Source organism: Myxine glutinosa, chromosome 8 (assembly GCF_964187855.1).
Source record: "Myxine glutinosa chromosome 8, kmMyxGlut1.1, whole genome shotgun sequence".
NCBI classification, from domain to species: domain Eukaryota; kingdom Metazoa; phylum Chordata; class Myxini; order Myxiniformes; family Myxinidae; genus Myxine; species Myxine glutinosa.
This window is the reverse complement of record NC_136268.1, coordinates 22,656,691-22,682,308: the sequence shown is the minus strand read 5'-3', so window position 1 is coordinate 22,682,308 and position 25,618 is coordinate 22,656,691. Positions and strand designations below refer to the sequence as shown.

Here is a 25,618-nt window from a genome sequence, read left to right as displayed (position 1 = left end):
TGGGTACCATGTCAAAGTTTCTGTGCCTGGAGTTCCACTGCGGTAATTTGCATGAGTTGGTACCTTAGGTTCCGTATCAAAGTTTCTGTGCCTCGAGTTCCACTGTGGTAATTTGCGTGAGTTGGTACCTTAGGTTCCGTATCAAACTTTCTGTGCCTCGAGTTGCACTGCGGTAATTTGCGCGAGTTGGTACCTTAGGTTCCGTATCAAAGTTTCTGTGCCTAGAGTTCCACTGCGGTAATTTGCATGAGTTGGTACCTTAGGTTCCGTATCAAAGTTTCTGTGCCTGGAGTTCCACTGTAGTAATTTGCATGAGTTAGTACCTTAGGTTCCGTATCAAAGTTTCTGTGCCTCGACTTCCATTGTGGTAATTTGCGTGAGTTGGTACCTTGGGTTCCATGTCAAAGTTTCTGCGCCTAGAGTTCCACCCCGGTATGTTTAACCAAGATATTCCATTAGGGTATATCCGAGAGACTTTCCTGATACATATCTTTACAGTCCCTCAACAGAGTTCTAGCTGTGGCAGGGCAAACCTTGTAAACTTTAATTAGAGATTTTAAATAAATCATGTAATAATCAACTGGAATAGAGAGGAAATGCAACACATGTGCAGCATACATGTCGGAAAAAAATACAATTGGGGATACCAAGCCGTTGTAGACAGGATCAAATCCTTTATGGCATAAAGAACAAGCAATCTATGAAATAAGCGGTAATTGAAAGAACAAGTAGAGATTTGGTAATTGCAAGAGAACAAAAGGCTTGTGAAAGGTAAATCAGTAGGAGATGCAAAGAGTACTGATTCATAGGAGATCATCAGAATATAAATAGTACATCAACGGAGAGTTAACATGGATAATTACGCAAGGCGGCCGAACATGATACTGTATTTCAATTTGCAAGCTGGAAAGCAAAAACAATCAAAAGAACAAATGAGTAAAAACAATCTGCAAATATTAACGGCAATGGTTTCCAAACTTTTAGGGTGTGTGGCCACCTTATGATCGAACTGCAAAAGAGTGTGCAGACCACGTGTACAACTATTGTAGTGACACAGTCACATGGTGACCCTTCCCTGCATGGCATGGCATGGTCCCTTCCCTGCTAACATCATATTTTTGGGAGGAAAGACATAAGTAGGATGAATCACGGCCTACTATGAATGGTTGCTTTTGACGTCCGGGCGAGTCGAAGCGTGTGGCATCATTTGGTAGTGCAGGGAAGCTGTTACGGTTTTTGTTTTTCCTTGTGGACCCCATTAGTGGCGTTGCGAATCCATAAGGGAACCCAGATCACAAATTGGGAACCACTCGTCTAAGGGATGGTGTGGGGTTGGCAGGAAAGCCTTTGAGCAGACATAACACACTAACCTTTAAGCTGTCAAGACTGGGTTGGAGTCTCAGCCAAGTTATAGACTGTCATTCCACTGCATCACAGACAGGGTCATTCATCAATGTCTCTTGGATGGACGTTAACTGGGCATCCCTTCAGCTGGAATTAATTGGTGGATGTTAAAGTTCCCCAGTGTCCTTGACGGAGAGTGGGCGAGCTACGACCAGCACCCTGGAACAAAAAACCTAAACTCCTGCCACAACCTATAGAGGGCATCCCATCAGCGACACAGCCGTGCCCTCAGCCAATGTTGTTACCCCGCAGCCTTGTGTTGCATACGAAAGAAGGGATGGAATACATCAACTCAAACATTGAACAATGTACAGTCACGTGAAAAAGTAAGTACACCCCATGTAACGTTTTGACTTTTTCAACATATTTCAACATACAGCTATTTGATCTTCACTTCAACAATATTGATAAACTAGCTTCACTTTTGAGCGCCCGAAATTCCCAGGCAAACGCTATAACGCACCAGGTTTACAACCTGTGCGTTAATAAAGGTGATATTGTAGCGGTTACCGCTGGATGCACACATGCCTTGCACCAGCCAGAACACGGCCAGACGCGCCTCTCCCGGGCATGCCCGGACTCACTGTTCCCGGGCACGCCCGAACCTCCCGGGCACGCCCGGTCTCGTCTTTCCCGGGCATGCCCGCTCTCGCCTTTCCAGGGCTCGCCCAGAGCGTCCGGGCATGCCCGCTATCGCCTTTTCAGGGCTCGCCCAGAGCGTCCGGGCATGCCCGCTATCGCCTTTCCAGGGCTCGCCCAGAGCGTCCGGGCATGCCCGCTATCGCCTTTCCAGGGCTCGCCCAGAGCGCCCGGGCACGCCCAGCCTCGACTTGCCAGGCCGCAGCCAAACACGCCTGGGCAGGTCCAGACTCGCCTTTCCAAGGCTCGCCCTTGACACCCGGGCATGCCCGGTATAGCTTTTGCCGGGCAAACTTCCCGACATAAATGTGTATATATATTGCTGCCCGATAAACGGGCTTGTCAGAATACCTGAGCTGTTTTGTTTCAATAAAGCAACTCGGACGAATTCCGTCTTTGGTCGCATCAATTCTTTCGACTCGCGTTGGAGCGCAGTTCCTTCAATATAATATAACAAATATCATGAAACATTTACATTTTGTAGTCCATTGTATAATTTAAATAAATATAAATGCAAATTTCGCATGTGTAAAAAGTAAGTACACCCTTGGCTCTAATAGGTGATATTGCCCCCTTTGGCAGACACAACCTCAAGTGGGCGTTTCTTATAACTGTCTACCAGTCTCTGACATCGACTGGGAGAAATTTTTGCCCACTCCTCCATGCAGAATTCTTTCAGCTGTGTGATGTTTGAGGGGTTTCTTGCATACACAGCTCGTTTCAAATCCCCCCCCCCCCCCCCCCCCCACAACATCTCGATGGGACTTAGATCCGGGCTTTGACTTGGCCATTCCAGAACCCTCCATTTCTTTCTTTTCAGCCATTCCTTGGTGGATTTACTGGTATGTTTAGGGTCATTGTCATGTTGCAAGGTCCACCTTGGGTTGAGCTTCAACTTTCCGACACATGGCCTCACATTATCCTGAAGCACCCTCTGGTACAATGAAGAATTCATAGTGGCTTCTATGATGGTGAGCTGCCCAGGCCCTGATGCAGCGAAGCTGCCCCAAACCAAAATATTTCCACCACCATGCTTTACAGTTGGTATCAGGTTCTTGTGGTCAAATGCTGTCTTTGGTTTTTGCGAAACATGTCTTCTGGTACTGTGGCCAAATAGCTCTACCCTTCACTCATCTGTCCAAAGCACATTGTTCCAGAAGTGCTGGTCTTTGCCTCGGTGTTCATTGGCAAACTTTAGTCTTGCCGTGATGTTCTTTCTGGACAGCAAAGGTTTCCTCCTGGCACACCTCCCATGTAGATCAAATTTGTGCAGCCTCTTTCTAATGGTAGACTCGTGCACTTTGACATCATCAGTGGCAAGAGCTACCTGTAGGTCCCGTGATGACATTCTGGGGTTCTTTGAGACTTCTTTCAGCATCGTGCTGTCTGCTCTCGGGCTGAACTTGCTGGGGCGGCCTGGCCTGAACAAGTTGGCAGTTGTTTGGGATCTTCTCCACTTGTAGATGATCTTCCGGACAGTCGAATGATTGATTTCAAATTGTTTGGAGATCTTTTTAAATCCCTTCCCAGACTCGTAGGCATCTATAACCTTCTTTCTGAAGGCCTCAGAGAGCTCTTTTGATCTTGGCATGGTGACGCCGCACACTTCAACAACAAAGAGCAAACCAAACTAAATGCCTGAGGTTTAAATAAGACAGATTCCTCCAAGATCCTCTCCAACGATGTTCTAATCATTTGCACCTGAGCTGGTGCACCTGATTCTAATTTTAGGTATTTGAAGTAGTGATAAATGTAGGGGTGTACTTACTTTTCCACATGCAAAATTTGCATTTATGTTTATTTAAATTATACAATGGACTACAAAATGTAAATGTTTCATGATATTTGCTATATTATGTCACCTTTATCTATCAATATTGTTGAAATGAAGATCAAATAGCTGTATGTTGAAATATGTTGAAAAAGTCAAAACTTTACATGGGGTGTACTTACTTTTTCACGTGACTGTATGTCTAAAAGTAGGCCCGGATTGGCCATCAGAGAAGTTCGGGAAAATGCCTCCTTGCTGGTCTATGTCGGAAAATGACTCCTTGCTGGTCTATGTTGGCAAACATGATAAGGGTAAAATATATATACATACAGTGCCTACAGAAAGTCTACACCCCCTTTCAAATTTTCCCCTTTTGTTGCCTTATAGCCTGGAAATAAATTGCATTAAATCAGACTTTTCCCACCTTTATTTACACATCGTAACCCACAACTTCCAAGTGAAAAACAAATTCTACAAATTTCAGAAAATTAATCAAAAATACAAGACTTGGATAGTATATCTTAGTTGTATAGGTGTCCACTTCCCTGGAGTCAATACTTGGTGGAAGCACCTTTGACAGCAATTACAGCTGTGAGTCTGTTGGGATAGGTCTCTACTAACTTTGCACACCTTGATTGGGAAATATTTGCCCATTCTTCTGTACAAAACTGTTCAAGCTCAGTCAAGTTGCATAGGGAGCGTTGATGGACAGCAATCTTCAATTCATGCTAAAGATTTTCGATGGGATTTAGGTCGGGGCTCTGAATGGGCCACTCAAGGACATTTATCATTTTGTTCCTTACCACTCCAGTGTACCTTTGGCTGTGTGCTTCGGGTCGTTGTCATGCTGAAAGGTGAACTTCCATCCCAATTTCAGCTTTCTTGCAGATGGCAGCAGGTTTTCGTCTAGGATTTTCGTCTAGGATTTTATGTGTCTAGGATTTTTCTGTATTTTGCTCCATCCATTTTTCCTTCTATCCTGTCAAGTGCCCCAGTCCCTGCTGATGAGAAACATCCCCATAACATGATGCAGCCACCACCATGCTTCACAGTCGTGATGGTGTTACTTGGGTGATGTGCTTGCTGTGTTGGGTTTGTGCCAAACGTAACATTTTGCATTTAGGCCAAAAAGTTCCATCTTGGTTTCTTCAGACCACAAAACGTTTTGCCACATGACTTCAGAATCTCAAAAGTGTTTTTTTGCATACCTCAAATGGGAATCAAGGTGGGCTTTTTTGAGTAATGGCTTCCTTCTTGCCACCTTACCATACAGGCCAGACTTGTTGGGTGCTTGGGATATTGTTGGGTGCTTGGTGCTATTGCACACAGAGACCAGTCTTTGCCAAAAATGTCTGTCGTTGCTATTTGCCTCTTGGTGGCCTCTTTGATCAGTCTCCTCCTTGCTTAGTCATCCAGTTTGGAGGGACGGCCTGATCTAGGCAGGGTCTTGGTGGTACCGTACACCTTCCACTTTTTAATGATTGTCTTGACTGTGCTCCGTGGGATATTCAAGGCCTTTGAAATATTTTTTATACCCATCCCTTGATCTGTGCCTTTACACAACTTTATCCTGGAGGTCTTTTGCAAGCTCCTTGGTGCTCATGGTTGAGTCTTTGCTGTGAAATGTACAACCCAGCAGAGGAAACCTACAGGAACAGCTGATTTTATTCTGAAATAATCGGAATCACAACAATTTAACACAGGTGGATGCAAATTAACTTGGTGTGTGATTTTGAGGGTGATTGGTTACACCTTGAGATAATGTATAATTGATATTATAAGGGGGGGGGGGTGGGCACTTATCCGCCCAGGATATTCTAGTTTTGTATTTAATTTTCTGGAATTTGTAGAATTTGTTTTTCACTTGGAAGTTGTGGGTTATGATGTGCAAATAAAGGTGGGAAAAGTCTGATTTCATGCAATTTAATTCCAGGCTAGAAGGAAACATAAGGTGAAAATTTTTGAAAGGGGGTGCAGACTTTCTATCGGCTCTGTGTGTGTGTGTGTATATATATATATGTATATATTACAGTATATATTTTTCACAGTGAGTTTATACCTCCAATTTCTACGCTTCATCGCTTATTTGCGCTTTCAATTGGTATTAACTCCCACATACGGCAGCCTCAAAGATCTTTCCCCACCAGCACGTTTTTTGGACCTTGCAGTGTCCCTTTATACTTCTCCCACTCACCCCTTCCCACGCCACCTTCCCCCAAGGCCTCTCCCTCCCACAGATCTCGCGATGTCCCTGCTCTCAAATGTTGTGCTTGTGTGCTTCCCCCTCTCTCCCCATCTTGTCTTCTGCTCCCCTTATTATATGTTTTATGTGTCGTTTTTTTTTTTGTTTTTTTGTGATTAATGTTAGCTCTTTGCCAAGCCTCGATCTTGTATGCAAAAAAAATAAAAAAAAATTTAAAAAGCCAAAATAGGCCAATGAGATCACACAGCCAAATCTCGCTAATACGTCACGTCCCAGGTTTAAAACACAAAAAAATTTAAAGATTTTCTTCAATGAGTTGAGGTTAATTTATTCTCCTCCTGTTCCCTTTATAATGGGTGAGGTACAATGGCACGAAGCTACTGCCCTGCCTTGACCACGATAGTCTTCCACTTCCCTGTTCATTAAACACCATGTGTGCTCTCAAGTCACCTATTTAATTTCAGCGTACACATTGACCCTTCTCAGAAATTCCGATGATGCAGATACTCTCTATACTCTATGGGATGAAACCATCACAAAGATAGCTCGTCAAGACCGATTGATTGTTGGGCGATTTCAATGCTCCTGTCGGAGATGACCAGTGTTTTATTATCGGTCTTGGTGTTTTATCGGTCCCCATAGTGTTAAGCCTGGTGTTGGCTTAGCGGTTAGGGTGCCGGCTTGGGATCCTAGGATCCTGGGTTCGAATCCCGGTCGATCGCTAAATTAACACCAGGGGGATTGATTCAGCCTGTCATCCTTCCGAGGTCGGCAAATTGAGTACCAGTTCACTGGTAAAATCCGTGTTTGTCGCAAAAGGTGACTAACAGGGTTGGCGGCAGGAAGGGCATCCGGCCATAAAAGGTGACTAACAGGGTTGGCGGCAGGAAGGGCATCCGGCCATAAAACATTGCTTCAAAAAAAGGGGACCACAGTGCCCGAAAAAGGCCAACCCCCACTCTGCGGGGAAAATGGCCTCTAAAGGTGGTTATTCTTTCTTCTATAGTGTTGGAGTGATGAATGAAAATGGCCAGTGCCTTTTACAACTTTTCAGTCACCATGCACTTTGCAACACAAATCACTTCTTCAAAGGTAAACAGTGGTGCAAAGCAACCTGGCAACAGGCACGTTCAGGGCTTTGACACCAAACTTGCCTGGATAATGATCAGGTACAAGTTCAATGGTGATGCGCATTATACAAGAAGCATCCAGGGTCATTTGTGATACTGACGACGCATGCACAGGTTGTCCGCCAGACCACAATCACACCCAATTAGTTTCAATGTGCAAAGCAAACCAATTCCCAAAGCTCAAAACTGCCAACATTAAACTCTGTGAAGTTATTGCTAAATTTCAAACACTTTGATGCCAAACTCTCCAGGGCACAGGCATCAACAAGCAGCAGGGATGAAAGATGGATATGCCTTTGTGATATTGTCCTTGATACAGCAAGTGAAGTCTCTGGTCGAAGTCACAAGGTCTCAACCTGGCTGCTTCACAGCAAGTATCGGGGCTTTGAAAACAGTTGTTGAAGTGAACACAGCACGAATGAATTCATTAGCAAGCGCATTCCACGAAACATGAAAAACTCAGCCAATCTCTCCGTACACTTCTGTTGAGATAAGAAAATGTATCCAGCAGTACTGCCTGAACCAGTGTGAAAGTATCAAGAAATTTGCTGGCAAAGGTGACCTTTGAGTCCAATACGATGGCATCAAGGAAGCACGTGGATGATTTCCAAGGAAAGTGCACCACAGAAACTGCTGGATACCTCATTAGCAATCATTATGAGCAACTTGATTGCTGGGAAGAGCATTTGGAAGATCTATACTTGCGTGAAGTGAGGAGGATTAGACAATAGACACAGGAAGATGATTCCACAATCTGAGCATAAGGGGAAGAATGAATGCATATGGGCAACCAGTCTGGATTTTGGGAGAGAGAGTATATGAGGCTTTCTAGAAGAACACATGTGACCTTGGGTGGCTTGGGTAGGGCAGGAGGAGCCAGCCCAGATGGTAGCTGGTAAAAAAATAAATAATGAGTTCATCAACTTTCAACTGGTAGGAGAGTGAGAGTTCTTGGCAATCCGCTTTCTGTCTTCAGATTCCCATGGTATGGGATGACTTGTTTGATCACTTTGAGATGAGCAAGGTAAAAAGCAGGAACACCAGCATAGGGGTAGGAGCCATACTCGTAGAGTTAGGAGGTTAGGAGCCTCAACTCTGTGTTTGCCTCTAAATGTTGTGTCCAAAAAACCCATCCCTCTCTGTACCCACCATACCCAGTCGTACCCAGCTGCTCCTGGACTGTGTCCTTTCCTCCTGACAAGGTGGAAAAGTTTCTGTCAACCCTCGACTCTGATTCTGCAACTGGACCTGAAGGCATCAGCCCACAAGTCCTAAAATCCCGTTCTGCCACTCTTTCACTCCCTCTCTGTTCTCTTCACCCTCTCTTTTGCTCAAGGTCATCTGCCATCAGCTTGGAAATCAGCCAACATCACCACTTTACACAAAAAGGTGCAAAAACAGATCCTTGCAACTACAGACCAATCAGCCTTCTCCCAATTATCAGCAAAGTCATGGAATCCATCATTGCTTCGGATATGAAATCTTTCCTCTTCTCCAATGGCTTGATCTCTGATCATCAATTTAGTTTCAGACCAGGTCACTCTACTCTGGACATGCTGCTTCTGCTGTCTCAACAATGGATGGAGGTCCTCAATGCCAAACAGGAAATTAGAGCTGTCTCCCTTGACATATCACGTGCCTTCGATACGGTCTGGCACCCCGCTCTGCTCGCCCAACTCTCCTCCTATGGTATCCATGGAAATCTCCACGCATGGCTGGTGGACTTCGTCTCTAGTCGTAGTCAACGTGTGGCCCTGAATGGGTTTCTCTCATCTCCCCTTCCTGTTCAGGCTGGAGTTCCCCAAGGCAGTGTTCTGGGCCCTGTGCTTTTTCTGGTCTTCATCAGTGATCTCTCTGACTCTCTGGAAAATCCTCTCTATCTCTTTGCTGATGACTCCACTCTCTGCCGCTCCATTCCTCATCCCTCAGATCGGCAGTCTGCAGCCTCCTCACTCTCTGCAGACCTGGACAAAATCACAGACTGGTCAAACAAGTGGAACATGTCTTTCAATCCTGACAAATCTCACACTCTTACGATGTCTCTCCGAAAAGACCGACTGGACAACCCTCCCATCCACTTTCTGAATAATCCTCTCCAAGAAGTTCTGTCACTCAAGCTTTTGGGTCTCATTATCTGCCATGATCTTTCCTGGGAAAACCACATTTCAAATCTGGCCTCCAAAGCCAGTTGTCGACTGGGCATCCTCCCTCGTGCGAAGTCCTTCCTTGGCACACCTGAGCTCCTCACCACATAGAAGGCTTTCATCCGCAGCTCAATGGAATACTGTTACCCCCTCTGGGCCGGTGCTCCTGCCTCTCACCTAGCTTGGCTTCACGCTGTTGAAACCAAAGCTTTCAAAATCATTGGAATCTCCCGTGATGAAGCTAACTCCAAGGGCCTTTCACTTACTCACCGCAGGCAGGTTGGTGGTCTTCCACCGACTCCTCTCCGGCCTTGCTCCCCCAGCTCTCTCTCTGGGCTCTGTCCCGCAAATATTCCTACAGGTCGCACAAGATCTGCCTGCAACCGTCTTATGGTTAAACTGCCAAAATCAAGACTCTCTGCTCACCTTCACTCCTTCATTCCTCTTTACTCCCACCTCTGGAACAAACTCCCTCACTCTCTTCAATCCCACTCCTCCCTCCAGGTCTTTAAAACAGCTGTTCACCACCATCTCTTATCTTCCCTCATCCAAAACCTTGATCTTTTCTACCCCCGCTAATTTCACCCCAGATCCACTTTTTTGAAATACCAACTTCTTTCCTGGAAGTCCTTGCAGTGTCCTTGTGTTTTACACTTCTCCCACCCCCAGCCCCCGCCCCCTTCCCACGCCTCCTCCCCCCAAGCCCTCTCCCTTCCACAGATCTCCCGATGTCCCTGCTCTAAAATGTTGTGTTTGTGTGCTTCCAATTCTCTCCCCATCTTGTCTACCGCTCCCCTTATTATATACTTTGTGTGTCTGCTTGATTTTTTTTTTGTGTGTGATAAATGTTAGCTCTTTCACGAGCCTCGATTCTGTATGCAAAAAAAATAAAATAATTAACTCCAGGGCTTTGTTTACCATGATTTGTATGAAAGCTTTGTTTACCATGATGAGCTCGATGTGGCTCATGAATGAAGATAGAGTTCATGAATGATAGAGAAGATAGAGCTCATGAATGATAGAGAAGGTAGAGCTCATGAATGAAAAATGAAGAAATAGACACAGCTCTATGAAGAATATCCAGACATAGTGTAGCAGCATAGCAAACCTGTTGTGCATTTTGTGATACAAGCACCAAATTTGGCACAAATGTACATTAATATGTTGCGAACATTTTCAGATATTGGGCCACTTGAAATTCCGTAATTTTTTTTTTCAAATTTTTTCAAATTTCGTAATTTCAAATTTTTCGGGTGACACCGTCACAATTTCGGTCTTCGAGGCCGGCCGATATAGTGGGGCGGCTTAGCCCAAATATTCAAAAGAATTGTGCATTTTGTGATACAAGCACCAAATTTGGCACAAATGTACATTAATATGTTGCGAACATTGTGTGGTCAGCAATGAAGACGAGAGTCTGAATTACATGTTTGCAAAAGACCTTGTGAACCAGTGAAGCAAATACACGGGTAAGCATGAATTAAATCTAGGGCATGATATAATTTCCATGATGTTTACCTCTACACTCAATGGTGGAAGGAGGTAATGTTTTGATCCCAGCTTGTCTGTATGTCTGTTAGTCCACAAAATTCCAGACAAAGCTTGTAGTAGTGGTAGTTGTAGTGGTAGTGGTGATAACAGAAATTGTTTTATAGAACTGAACTTATATTATTATTATATGCAGAAAATAACTTCATTTCTATATGCCCTGCAGTGGACAGGTTAATTGGTTTATGCACTGAAGGGGTCACCCTGGTGTGCACTGCTGTGTTCTGCCTCACTGAGTTGTTCAGGTATGATGTACTCAGCACAAGCTTCCGGTCGGCCCGGAGGTGGGGGTGCGGGGCCTGTCACGGAACGTCAAAACAAACGGCCTGCCGGGGCCGCCCAAAAGTCGGGCGTGAGGGGCGCGTCCACTAATGGAACGCCTCTCGCTTCCCAGATCGAGGGCCACGTGGTCAGGAGAACCTCATCCCTTCCAGTCACACTTTGCCTATCGGCCGGCCTCGAAGACCGAAATTGTGACGGTGTCACCCGAAAAATTTGAAATTACGAAATTTGAAAAAATTTGAAAAAAAAAATTACGGAATTTCAAGTGGCCCAATATCTGAAAATGTTCGCAACATATTAATGTACATTTGTGCCAAATTTGGTGCTTGTATCACAAAATGCACAATTCTTTTGAATATTTGGGCTAAGCCGCCCCACTAACAGTGACTGGCCTCCAATGCTAGCTTGGTGATATGACCATCGCATGAAAAGTTATGGCAGAGAATGAGGCCAAGGTGTCTCAAGGACTTCATTTCTTCCAGTGGTTCACCAGAAAAATTGATTGGCTAGTTTGTTTGCCGATGCTTGTGGAGAGATTGTGAGAGCATGTGACTTGCCTACGTTTTTACATATTGTTCCATGTAGCTGACCAACTGCATATCTTGTCCAGGCCTGACGAAAGGGTCTTCAGCAGTGGCCGGCCTTTCACACAAGTGATGCATCATTCTGCACATGGTGGAGCCATCAGCAGAATGGTTAAGTTGGTTTTCAAGGGAATCAGACAGATCATTAATGTTGATCAACTTCAAAAAAATTCAATCTATTACAGTTCCTCCTCCTGTTACGTGGTCCTCCCGGTAACTACCTGGTCTTGGTGACCCCCGGACCGTGGGAGGACCCCACCAGAAAGATCTCTGATTTATACGCTTTCGTAGCGCAATCAATATGAAAGACACAATAATTCAAGTCAATAAGAAACCCTACACCAAGGATCCGGATTACTCAATAATATATTCCCCAATCAATCAACAACCATCAACAATCAATCACCAATATTACTAAGATGGCCATCTCATATATTTCCCCCCTTTCCCCACTCACGACCCCTCAATGGTCACTGTCCCTCACAATGTCTCTGGGCCCCTCCAGACCAAGGTGAAGGTCGACTTCTCCGCACACGGGCGGTTGAACGAACCCCTGGCTGACGTGTTCCAAACGTGCACGTCGCGTACCGGGAACAGCTGCTGCAGCGCACACCTCCTTGCAAAGCAAAGCGGGCAAAGCAAAGCGCACGAGGCCCAAGGTGCGACCCGTACGCGTCCTTGTAGACGTGGAGGCGAACTGTGCCGGACGCTTGGTTCCGTGCACGAACCCACGGCAACTTGACGTGTAACCGGTAATTACCCCGCACAGCAACTCCTCTAAATCCGGGATCCGTAACACTCCCCCCCTTCAAGAAAGAAAGTTTGAACCCCGCGAAAACTTTCTGTGCCGGCCAACTTTGATAAACCAACCCGATACCCCAAATCATCAGTTCCCCCCGGGCACAATTATCGCATCTCAAACATAAAGCAACAAACTTTCACCAAAACCCCCCAGAGATTCCAAGGTAATTCCCTCTAGACCAAGCGTCAACCACTTCTAGTTGCTCTTGGATGGAGGCCCAGCTGAGTACTCACTACATGGACGCCTTAAGGAATGTGGGGTTCACGGTTACTCCGGGGAGGAAAGTTCATTACATGGACGCCTTTAAGAACGTGGAGTTCACGGTTAGTCCGTGTAGGAACGTTCCCTACCGGGACGCCTTTTAAGAACGTGGCGTTCACGGTTAGCCCGTGTAGGAGCCCAGGCTCGGCGGCTCCGCCGTATATAGAGTGCTTCAACTTCTCCGGACTCCTAACAGTTACGGTGGGACCCCTTGTCCCAGCAGTTGTCCCAGCCTTGTCCCTGACTGGCGGTCTCCTTCTCGGCCAGTCCTCTGCCAATCATTCTTTCGGGAGATGCCGTAACTCTGGGAGCCTCCATAGTAATATCGGCTGCTGCCAACACCAAAACTACCGCCAAGTGGTCCTCTTCTGTAGACCTCTCGACGCCTACGAAATGCCTTCCCTACTGTTATGGTCCGACCCTCCAAATCCTTACCATTCCAATTCTTCTCTGCCTCCCTGGCGTCTCTTGTGCTTGCAAACGTGACAAAGCCGAACCCTCTTGACCGTTGCGTTTCCCTGTCTTTTACCACCCGCACTTCCACCAGCAGCCCATATCTGGTGAAGACAGAGGTCAGAACTTCTTCCTCTGTGTTGAAGTTCAGTCCCCCTACGATTAACTTGGAACTTTTGTCGCCATCCCGAGCTGGGGTGGTGTTATTTCCCCTGCGGGGCTCTTTACCCACCCTCGGGTTACCATAAATTTGCCCCCCGGCCAAATCATTCCCGATAATCACAGATACCCCCTCTACAGGAAGCATGGCTTGTAAACCGACGGTGACCGGTCCTGACACCAAATCGGATTCCAAATGGATGACATGAAGTGGAGCACTAACACAGCCACCGATCCCTTGTAACCGAACACTATCACCAGTTGCGGTACTCTTTGACAATGGCAAAATGCCTTCAAGCATTAAGGATTGATGGGCTCCTGTGTCCCTCAATACCCTAACAGGTCTTGGGTTAGTCAAGTCTCCCTCGAGGGAGACCAACCCCTCATAAATAAATGGTTGGTAACTCTTCTGTGGGCAATTTCTTACGCTTGCCATCGCATTCGGAGTTGTAATAGTCGGACTCCGCTCTGGGTTTTCCCTTTTCATGAGGTAACAACTGAACATCAAGTGTCCAGGTTTCTTGCAAAAAGCGCAAGTAGGTCCGGAGGAGAAACTCGTGGTCTGCCTCGGGCCCCCCGAAAAATAGGTTTGTCCTGGGCCCGTCGCCCTCTGATTTCGAACAGTTCGGGTATCAGCGTTGTCCCCATAATCATCTCGAGGCCGCCGCCATGTATTGTCGTTCTCCGCACCTGCTGTTCCACAACTCCCCTGCGGAAATCTAGGCGAGGAGTTAGGTTCGTGGACCCCTATCCGGTGTGTTAAGGCATAATCATCTGCCATGGTGGCTGCGTCCCACAACTTCGGTACTTTCTTTTCCTGCAGGTACACTTTGATGTCCTCTTTTGACACACTGTTGAAATTCCTCCACCAGGATCAAGTCACGCAATGCTTCGAAGTCGTTCCCGACTCCTTTTGACTCACACCACCGATCAAACATGTTTTCTTTCACTCTGGCAAACTCCACATGGGTCTCACTCTCCCTCTTCCTGGCATTCCTGAATTTTTGCCGGTAAGCTTCAGGAACCAACTCATAGGCTTTGAGGATGTGCTTCTTCAATACCTCATAATATGCACATTGGTCCATTGGTAGCGCCGAATAAATCTCTTGAGCTTTACCCACCAGCACACTTTGCACTAGTATGGTCCAGGCCTCCTCCGGCCAGTTTAACTGTCGAGCCACTTTCTCAAAGTGTGGAAAAAATTGAGTGACTTCCTTTTCACTGAAGGGTGGAACCAGCCTCACATGTCTGCCCACCTCCCAGGTTTTCTGGCTAGGTGTCGACCCCGTCAGCAAGGGTGGTACCTCTCCCCGTTCTCTCATTAAATCCAGCTCCTTGAATTTAATCTCTTGCTGAAGCGCCAGATCACGTTCCTTCAACTCCCTTTCGGCTTTTCTCTCCTCTGCTTCGAGTTCCCTGGCAGCTCAACTCTCCTCTGCTTTTCTCCCTTCTAACCTTTCCTGGAGTTCTCGTTCCACTCTCCTTTCCTCTGCTTGTTTCTCTTCTCTCCTCTCTTCTGCTTTCCTTTCCTCTTCTGCTCTTTCCTTTTCTGCTTTCCTTTCTTCTTCTGCTCTTTCCTTTTCTGCTTTCCTTTCCTCTGTTTTCATCCTTTCTAACCTTTCCTGGAGTTCTCGTTCCACTCTCCTTTCCTCTGCTTGTTTCTCTTCTCTCCTCTCTTCTGCTTTCCTTTCCTCTTCTGCTCTTTCCTTTTCTGCTTTCCTTTCTTCCTCTGCTCTTTCCTTTTCTGCTTTCCTTTCTTCTTCTTTTAACCTTTCCTGGAGTTCTCGTTCCACTCTCCTTTCCTCTGCTTGTTTCTCTTCTCTCCTCTCTTCTGCTTTCCTTTCCTCTTCTGCTCTTTCCTTTTCTGCTTTCCTTTCTTCTTCTTTGATCCGTTCCTGGCTCCGTAATTGCAACTCCAGTTTCCGGATCTCAACGTCTTCTGGTTCTTCGGGTAGCCACTGCCAGGCTAACTCGTCCCATGTTCCTAATCCCACCATAGATTGTATCACCGTGGTCTGCAACTCTGCCTTCCTCAAATTAGTTCGGACCTCCAAGTTAAAATGTTTGGCCAATTTCAAGAGGTCCGCTTTTAGTAACGCTCGGAACTGTGCCTCACTAGGTGTTACCGCAAAGTTCTGTGCAACAAACGCCATGGTGACTATCGTTAACACCTGTTAACCTTCACCCAAGACTTTACCACAATTTCTCAAAAATTTACCAATTAATAATTAATTAATAAATTTTAATTACTAAAAATTATTATTTTATTATGTTATACAATTTTAGATCCCGGACGAGCCCCCAATTCTGTTACGTGGTCCTCCTGGTAACTACCTGGTCTTGGTGACCCCCGGACTGTGGGAGGACCCCGCCAGAAAGATCTCTGATTTATACGCTTTCGTAGCGCAATCAATATGAAAGACACAATAATTCAAGTCAATAAGAAACCCCACACCAAGGATCCGGATTACTCAATAATATATTCCCCAATCAATCAACAACCATCAACAATCAATCACCAATATTACTAAGATGGCCATCTCATATATTTCCGCCCTTTCCCCACTCACGACCCCTCAATGGTCACTGTCCCTCACAATGTCTCTGGGCCCCTCCAGACCAAGGTGAAGGTCGACTTCTCCGCACACGGGCGGTTGAACGAACCCCTGGCTGACGTGCTCCAAACGTGCACGTCGCGTACCGGGAACAGCTGCTGCAGCGCACACCTCCTTGCAAAGCAAAGCGGGCAAAGCAAAGCGCGCGAGGCCCAAGGTGTGACCCGTACGCGTCCTTGTAGACGTGGAGGCGAACTGTGCCGGACGCTTGGTTCCGTGCACGAACCCACGGCAACTTGACGTGTAACCGGTAATTACCCCGCACAGGTAACTCCTCTCGCCAGACGGGCTTTCAAAAGCAGCGTTCCCCACGCTGCTCAATATCGACACCGCTCGCGTTGGAGCTGGGCGAGGAAGAAGAAGATCGCCGCTTCTCCCGGACCTCGTGTCTTTTTCTTCTTCCGGTTCACTATCCCGTTTCCGGTCTCCTGTTATCCGGAGCCTCTCTAACCCTTTAACCACAACAACCTTTAATAGAATAAACATTAATAAGCAATGACATGAATAGTAACTCCTCTAAATCCGGGATCTGTAACACTCCCTACATTCTCTAAATTCACCTTCATTCCACCCCTCCTGTATTGTTTTAAAATGGATCTCTGACTTGAAAATCACAATAAACCCAGTTTGTAATAAATGTTCGTTTTTCATAAATCATCCACTTTCTAAACTCCCCCTCACACCTCCCCTCCTAAACTCCCCCCTCATTCCTCCCCTCCAAATCTCCACACTTGCCCCTCCCTTTCAAATCTCCCCCCTTGCTCCTCCCCCTTCAAATCTCCCCCCTCTCCCTCTTCAAAACTCCCCCCTCGCCACTCCCCTTCAAAACTCCCCCCCAACCCCTTCCCTTCAAATCTCCCCCCCCCACCCCCTACCAACTATGTAGGTCTGAAGAAACCACCTCGTCTCGTAGGACCTGAGCCTAAAGGACAAGATAAATAAATAAATGACTTTCCTTACAAGTGACTCCAATGCAGGAGGAAGCTAGGAGCCCATCAAAGCCTGCCGAGGGTTGCCAACATATGGCTGTTCATCTGTGTTATTTATTTTTTAAATGCTGAGCATCAAGCAAGGAAGCAGCATGCACCATTTTAAAAATATTTGGTATAACTCGGCCAGGGTTGAGTTCAAACCACGGACCTCCCAGACTCCAGAGTGGACACTTTAACCATTATGCCACAATGATCATGGGAAAGGACACCGAGCTATCTCCCTTCTAAGTAAAGTTGGGAAATCTTTGGGAAGCATCATATTCCACAGTGTCCAGACACTAACTGACCCGAGATGTGTATCCTGAGAACTGATGTTAGATTTATAAGTTAGGATGCTGAAGTTAGGTTTCAGATCTAGAATATCCACCATTGATCATGGTGTTCAATCTGAAGCAAAAGGTTTGATTTCCAAATAAAGTTTCAAAATTGAGGGCAGTAGATAGCTGAATACAACGGCATAAAAGTCTCAAAGAGGAGTGTCCAATTCCACACAGTTGATGCAGGAAGATAAACAAATGAAAGACCAAATACTGCACTGGAGTCATTTGAAGGAACCCGAAGAAGTAAAGAGCAAAGATGGAGTCATCAGGAGGAACCTGGATAGGATTTGGGTTTCAGCTGCTACTCCACAACCTGCAAACTCATCCAGGTGTAGCCAAATGAGTCTTTCAGAAAACTTTCTGCAAGAATTCACTTCTTCTTAAACAGATAGATAAAGGAAGGGAGAAATAAAGAGTAAAAGTGATAAAAGAAAAAACAAAAAGCAAGAATTGGAATGAATAAAGAGGAATCTGAAAGAAGAGAAAGAAGTGTGAAAGGAACAAAGTTGTCAGGAAGAACCCAGAGATAGATTTCAGCAGTTACTCCCCAAGGCCCAAACACATCAACAGGTATACAAGTTACCAGAGATCCGTCAACCGGGAAGCTGAAACAGGTTTATGCAAAAATTTGAGTTCTTACCAAAACATCCAGAGATGGTGTCCGTAGAGACACATTAAACCTTGTGAGCAATGCTACTTTAGCTTTTTAATTTGCCTTTGGCCTTTGGCGAGACTGGCCTGCAGCCCAAGTTGGGATTTATTGAGCTTTTTCCACATTAGTAAGGGAATTCAAACACCTATGATTTATAGATGAGAGATATTGACCACGGCCTCCATGGATCATGGACTTTCATTCACTGATACTAGCCGCACGATGTTTGCTGCCCGATTAGGTTTGGTGCTGCTGCAACATTTGGTTTTCTGATTGACATCTACTTCCGTGACCTCGTGCACCAAAACTGTTCGACTAGAAACCCGACCTTTCTTGCTGATCAATCATAAATCTCTTCACATGCAAAACTGAAGACTGTTTTTGGTGAAGACTTTGTTAGCTGAAGAATAAAAACGCTCCTATTCATTCAGTTCTGTCAAAAATATATAGGCCTAGGCCTCAATTACCTCACTGTCTGGTATGGAATGGATGCTCAACTCTGCAAAGACACACAATTGCAGCATCACTCGTAGGAACCACAGGGCCTCTGGTTGCACATAACCAGCACAAAACTATCAATATATCAGAATGATAGCACTGTGTTTCATGTTTTCATTGCAAGTTAGCAGCCAAGCCACCCCCATCCTGCAACCCCTCCCTCCACCATCCCACAACCCCTCTTCCTCCAACCCACAGCCACTCTTCTCACCGTTACCCAACCCACGTGCACATGTCACGAGTATCTACAACATTGCTACTTGGTTTAAAAAGTCATGGTAATGTCATAAAACATTGGGTATATCCTGGGTACCAGCAAACAATCCTCATGGACAGTAACAAATTGCAAGTATAGTAACAACATGGATTAGGAAAGGGCAGTTGAGGTAGTGTATCCACGTACGAGGATGTCAGCTAAAACATGAGGCCTTAAGGAGTGGCTGCCCGATAGCTAACTGGCTTGGAAACTAGATTAGTGATAGGAAGCAAAGAGTGGCTGTGAGTGTCAGGATGTCTAGCTGCCAGGATGTAAGTAGTGGGGTACCTCATGATCAGTACTGGGACCATTATTATTCATAATTCACATCAATGTTTTGGATAGTGGGGTTGGGAGAGGCTTTCCAAATTTGCAGGTGACACAAAGCTTGGAGGTAAGGTAGATAGCAGAGGGGGAATGATCAGATTCAGGACAGTTTAGATACTGTTATGAATTTAGGGGTAGTAATATATAGATTCAGGTAGATCTGTATAGGTAGATGCTCTGATGATCGGGGGTAGAAAGAACCATTTTGATGTACATAAGTCAGGGACCTGTTTAGCCTGAATGTCGGATTAAGTGTATATTTGTCCCAATTACGAGGAATTGGGCGTGTTAACTGGAGTAAGGATTACGTTAATTCCCCTGTTCGTGAGAACTTGTGATCTATCCTTTGTCCATTATGGCACTGCACATAGACACTGGGCAGGCCCATTAGCACCACACATACTAATTAAATCCCCTCCCCCCCACAATAAAACTCACCAGAAGCCAGTTCGGAGCATTGCCGATGGAACCGTGGCCAGCTACAGCACCAACTCGTATAGCAACACACATAGCACAGGCAGGCCGGGAGCCACGCCCAGAACGACTTGCTATTGGGCGGGAGTCAACCAACCAAAGGCCAGGAGAAGGAGGGAGCTGTGACTAATCGCCACGAAGCAAGAAGCCACCAGCTGATTGGGGGAAGAAGGAGGAGCAGTGGGCAGCGCGCCGGTTGGCCAGATACCATCGATGACGTCAAAGGGCGAACTGCGTGTGATAAGTGGAGAGCTAAGGCTGTGGGTGTTGGCCGTCAGGGATTGGAGGAGAGGCACCGAGGACGTGAGGGCCCGACGTAAAAACCACGGCTGGTTTTTTTGTCTCTCTCGTTTTTGGATCCCTTCGTGCCTGGACCTCATTCGATACTGCCCTCGCGATTCCTCTACTCCGACCTCTTGCCCTCACGCCTTCCTTCACCCTCGACCCTCTCTCTGATACGGACGTTGGGTGCATCGCAGTTCTGTGCCGAATTTGTGAGGACATTGCATGGCTGAGGAAGTGGGTTACACGCCCGCTCGTTCACTTTGCGTGGGAGGCCTTATCGAGGCCTAGTGAACAAGGGCACGTCGAGGCCTTCTTCTCGCCAACACCGGAGCCACGTCCGGAGTGCGCGCTCGGGGCTGGACGATTGCTGCCAAAGCACCAGTTGAGCTAGGTACACGATAATCCCACACCATTCGTTTCCATTTATTTTCCCCTCGTGTGTGTTATACGTTTGGTGCGGGAGCACTCCATTTTAGGAACATTAGTTAGTAACCGGCGCGTTTTTTTTGTTATCGGCATCCGTGGCAATAAAGCCTTTCATTATTTTATGTACATTTTAAACCCGTTCCCGTTTGAGTTACTTTTAGCAGGTTGAAGACATTAGCGAGGCCGTCCAGGTAATCTCTTCAGTTTCTTCTTCTTCTCTTGCCTCCCCCGTGCATACATATAGTAAAATCCGCTATTTGAACTGAACACCTTTGGAGTTAAAGCTGGCTTTGTCTATCCGCGATTTTCTGGTCTTCACCGAGGGAAATCACGCGACAATACTTCAATCAATTGGGCAAATGATTGGCAGATATAATTTAACATAAAGAAATGTAAGATGGTAGGGCAGAGGTTAAGCAGATCGGCAGGCAGCAGCCTCTTCACTCTCTCCAGACCTGGATAAAATCCCAAAGTGGTCAAACAAGTGGAACATGTCTTTCAATCCTGACAAATCTCAGACTCTCAATATGTCTCTCCGAAAAGACCGTCAAAAAAACCCGCCCATCTACTTTCTCAACAATCCTCTCCAATAAGTTATGTCACTCAAGCTTTTGGGTCTCACTGTCTGCCATGATCTTTCCTGGGAAAACCACATTTCCAAGCTGGTCTCCAAAGCCAGTTGCCGACTGGGCATCCTCCGTCGTGCGAAGTCCTTCCTGGGCACCTCTGAGCTCCTCACCACATACAAGGCTTTCATCCACAGCTCAATGGAATACTGCTCTCCCCTCTGGGCTGGTGCTCCTGCCTCACACCTATCTTGGCTTCACGCTGTTGATCGCAAAGTTTTCAGAATTATTGGTATCTCCCATGATGAAGCCGATTCTGAGGGCCTTTCACCCGCTCACCGCAGGCAGGTAGGTGGTCTTTCTGTCTTCTGCCGACTCCTCTCTGGCCTAACTCCCCCTGCTCTGTCCCCCAAATATTCCTTCAGGACACACAAGATCTGCCATCAACCCTCTTCTGGTGAAACTGCCAAAATCAAGATTCTATGCTCACCTTCACTCTTTCATTCTTTTTGTTTCCCCACCTCTGGAACAAACTCCCCCACTCCCTTCAATCCCACTCCTCCCTCCAGGTCTTCAAAACAGCTGTTCACCACCATCTCATATCTTTCCCCATCCAAAACCTTGATATTCTCTTCCCCTGTTAATCCACACAAAATCCACCCCCTTCAAATTATTTCATTAAAGTCCTTGTAGTGTCCATTTTGTTTATCGCGTGTATCCTGCCCCTGCCCTCTCCCTTCCACAGATCTCCCGATGTCCCTGTTCCCTACTGTTGTTGTGCTTCCCTCTCTCTTCTCCTATTGCCTCCCACTCCCTTTATTATATATTTATATGTGTTAGCTCTTAAACGAGCCTCGACTTTGTATACAAAAAAAAAAGCAAACAGCACAGTGCCAGGTAGCTATAGGTAAAGCTATCAGGGTTTTACATAGTATTCGTAAGGGGATAAATTATATATCAAAGCAGGTAGTGATAACTCTGTACAGGAATTTAGTGAGGCCTCATCTATCATAATGTACGCTTTTCTGGTCACCACATCTGAGGAAGGTCATAACTGGGAGAGCGCGAGTACAGCATGGAACAACTAGATTGATCTGGGCTGAGGTAGACGTAGCTAAAAAAACACCTGGAAGAGAAAGGACTTTTTACATTAGAAAGGAGACGATTTCCAGAGGATCTGATAAGAGGAGATGGGATGGGATGGGGAGAGGGAGTAGGTGGTACTAAGATAACGGCACGATTGTGCAGACTTGATGGTCTTGATGGCCTCCTCCAACGTTGAAGTTGTTTGTAAATCCTTGTAAACAAAGACTACAGGTAAAGCATCCTGGTGAATTATTCATTGGAATACAGCTTCGTACACAGAAATACAGTCGTACTTCAATTGCAGCTCAATTTTACACTTTCGGGCATAACACAAGGTTTTCTAGCTGAGCAATCTGAAACTGTGCGGGCATAAGCTTTGCACCACCAGACTCGGTGGCATAATGATTCGAGCATCAGCTCCAGATCAGGGAGGAAACTGCAGCCCTGAAGGCCGACGATTCTACACTCCCACCAAAGCTGTGCCCAGGGCAATGATTGATAGAGATGCTTACGATAATTAAGAGTATAATCAAAATAGATGCTGAAGTGGTTGTTTTTTTGCAGAATGGAGAGTGAACAGACTAGGACAAACAAACCAGGGCCCCGAGGCAAATAAGAGGAGAGTTCGGGCAGGAATAATTTGCAGGGAGCTCAAAGTATACTTAGAGAGGAACTGGGCCAGACATGTAGCAACAAGAACAGACAAGAAGAATTCCAAACCGGCAATCAAGAGAGGCGCCATCAAAAATCAAGCAGAGGCAGATCAGAAAATAGATGGAGAGATGGAATTGAATTTTTTTTTTTTTACTGGAGTATCAGAGATGGAATTGCATTGAATACAACAGAGGAGAACAGTCGTCCTGCAGTGAAGTATAACCAGACTCGGTGGTGTAATGGTTTGTAGAGCATCCGCTCTGAGAATGGGAGGTCGGCGTTTCGAACCCGACCAAGGCCGAGTCGTGAAAAGGATTAATAAATGGGATGTACTGCTTTCTTGCTTGATGCTCAACATTTAAAAAAGGGCGGACAAAGAAACATAGTTTGGCAACCATTGCACGGGCTTGATTGATGAGCCTAATATCTCCTCCTGTGAAGGTCCTTGTAATGGAACCCATTCCTATTAAATAAGACGGTTAAGCCAAAGCAAGCATTGGTTGTTGTTGTTGTATAGCCCCAGACAGTTCTCTTGAACAAGGCCGCGGCACGGAGAAAGCCGATAGATCTCGCAGGAGCGACACAGACATCCCCCACATCAAGGATGGTGTATCACCACCTTCATGAAGTCAGGGCCACGACGGAGTTAGAGAGAGAGAGCAAGAGAGAGAGAAAGAGAGAGAGCGAGAGAGAGAGAGAGTGAGAGCGCGAGAGAGGGAGAGAGCGCGAGAGCGTGAGAGAGGGAGAGAGGGAGAGAGCGCGAGAGTGCGAGAGAGAGAGAGAGAGAGAGAGTGCGAGAGAGAGAGAGAGAGCAGGAGAGAGAGCACGAGAGAGAGAGAGAGAGAGAGAGAGAGAGAGAGAGAGAGAGAGAGAGAGAGAGAGAGAGAGCGAGTGGGAGAGAGAGCGAGTGAGAGAGAGAGCGAGAGAGAGAGAGAGCGATGAGAGAGAGCGAGAGAGAGAGAGAGCGAGAGAGAGTGAGAGAGAGAGCGAGGGAGAGCGAGAGAGAGAGACAAGAGGGAAAGGGCTGGTCCATGAGGACCAAGAGCCGATCCATGAGGACCAATTGGCACTCTGACCGTGACCGCGCTGCCCTGACGAATTCGGGCAGCAGTGAAAAATGGGCAAGATTTGGCCCACGACTTGCATTGGGGGGTACAACCACCACGAAGAGGCGTCGCCGATAGTTGTAGCATGCATTAGTTCATCGGAATGGTGCGGAGCTCTTGTCTGCGATTCAAATTGCAATGGCAACCACCCAAATTATACACTAGGTGTGTATTCCAATGGCAATTCCATGAAAAGTCAATATACAGTACAAATCATTGAGGTTCTTTTCAGAATTTTACTGCACAAACTTATATTGGAGCAAAGGTGGAAATGAAACCTCTGCTTAAAATAACTGACTTCTATTTTAAAGATCTGGTACAAAAAGAAACAATCAAATGTAGCTCAAGGAAGCACAAGCAGAGCAAAGTGAATCAATAATAGCACATGTTGAACTGCAGGTAGCTTTGAGTCATACTGGAATGAGGTCTGGCTGTTGTAGTTCCGATGTCCTTCGCGACTCCTCGAAACAGCAAGATCCGCTGCAGGCTCTCCTGCACAAAAGAACCTCAGTTTACTCCATCGTGTTCCAAGCACAAATACATCACTTTGATTCCACTTTGTCTCCTAATTTCGTGGACATCACGTGGACTTCTCATTGGGGAAGGGTTTTACTAAATGAAGGTGACGTAGGTTGTTACTACCTGCCCGTGGGAAGCGAAGCTGACATTTCTTGGCATTGGCCCCTTGCTCTTGTTCCGACGAAGGGGTTAACACGCGTATTGTCAGCTTTACTTCGCTTCGGTGGGCATCAGCACACCTTGGCAAGCTTTAGTCGATAAACCGATTCGTTCAAATATCATCTTCCGCCGCAGATCGACACGAACCTGGACAAAGTCTGGCATTGCTCTCAAGGCCTCGCTCTCTGCTTCATAATTTGAGACTAATTGTGGGCTGGAAATTCAGGTTCCTTTCATTTACAACCTTCGCATTCGTGATCCATGGCACTCCTCAAGGAGGAATCGTTGTTATGGGAGAAAGACAAAGGTTTCTGCACAAGCATGAGACCGTTAGTCTGCTACCAACATGGCTGAGACATCAAACATGGCATCTATCTATCTCTGTCTCTCTGTATCTGTCCTGTTTGTCTGTGTCTGTATCTGTCCTTGTCTGTGTGTCTGTGTGTCTGTCCGTCTCCGTCTCCGTCTCCGTCTCTCTCCCTCTCTCCGTCTCTCCTCCCTCTCTCCGTCTCCCTCTCTCTCCCTCTCTCCCCTCTCTCTCCGTCTCGTCTCCGTCTCCTCCTCTCTCCGTCTCTCTCCCTCTCTCCGTCTCCCTCTCTCTCTCTCCCTCTCTCTCTCTTCTCTCCGTCTCTCGTCTCTCCGTCTCTCCGCTCTCGTCTCCGTCTCGTCTCCGTCTCCGTCTCCCTCCCTCCCCTCTCCCTCTCCCTCTCCTCTCCCTCTCCCTCTCCCTCCTCTCCTCTCCCTCTCTCTCTCTCTCTCTCTCTCTCTCTCTCTCTCTCTCTCTCTCTCTCTCTCTCTCTCTCTCTCTCTCTCTCTCTCTCTCTCTCTCTCTCTCTTCACAAAGCGTTTGGGTGGCTTTTTGCCATTTCTTTTCCAGCAGTAGTTACTGCAGGAATTGGTTCAGGGTGCCGGCCATAACTACTTGCCCATTCTTCACGAAGGACACCGTGGGGTCTTTAAAGTCCACCAACTAATGCTGGCTGATGGGGTTGCCCAGTTTAACGTCCATCTGGCAGACGGTGCACGCACATCGATGATTCACCCTGCCTGTGAAACACCAGGATGACAGTCTATAGCTGGGCCGGGATTCAAACCCAGGCGAGACGGCTTGGAGGCGAGTGTGCGTACCTCTAGGCCATCTTGCCAGCCCGAGTTGGACCATTAAGCAATGTATGTTATTCCATGTCACACGACAATGCCCAAGACGCCGTAAAGAGTGCCTCTCTCAGATAAATGTCTTTGAATCAAATAGTTATGGTTTGAAGGAAAACCGTGAGAATATTACCTGGTTCTCAAGATGGCC

General features: G+C 46.6%; 1 protein-coding gene across 1 annotated transcript in view; it reads right to left on the bottom strand.

Annotated features, from left to right (window-relative positions):
- Window positions 1-25,618, bottom strand: part of LOC137432284 (SH3 and multiple ankyrin repeat domains protein 2) — a 910,319-nt gene that overhangs the window by 459,408 nt on the left and 425,293 nt on the right. The window contains 3 exon segments of the mRNA XM_078782990.1: window position 23,602; window positions 24,054-24,081; window positions 24,084-24,129. Of these exon segments, the coding sequence (XP_078639116.1) occupies window position 23,602; window positions 24,054-24,081; window positions 24,084-24,129 (75 nt within the window).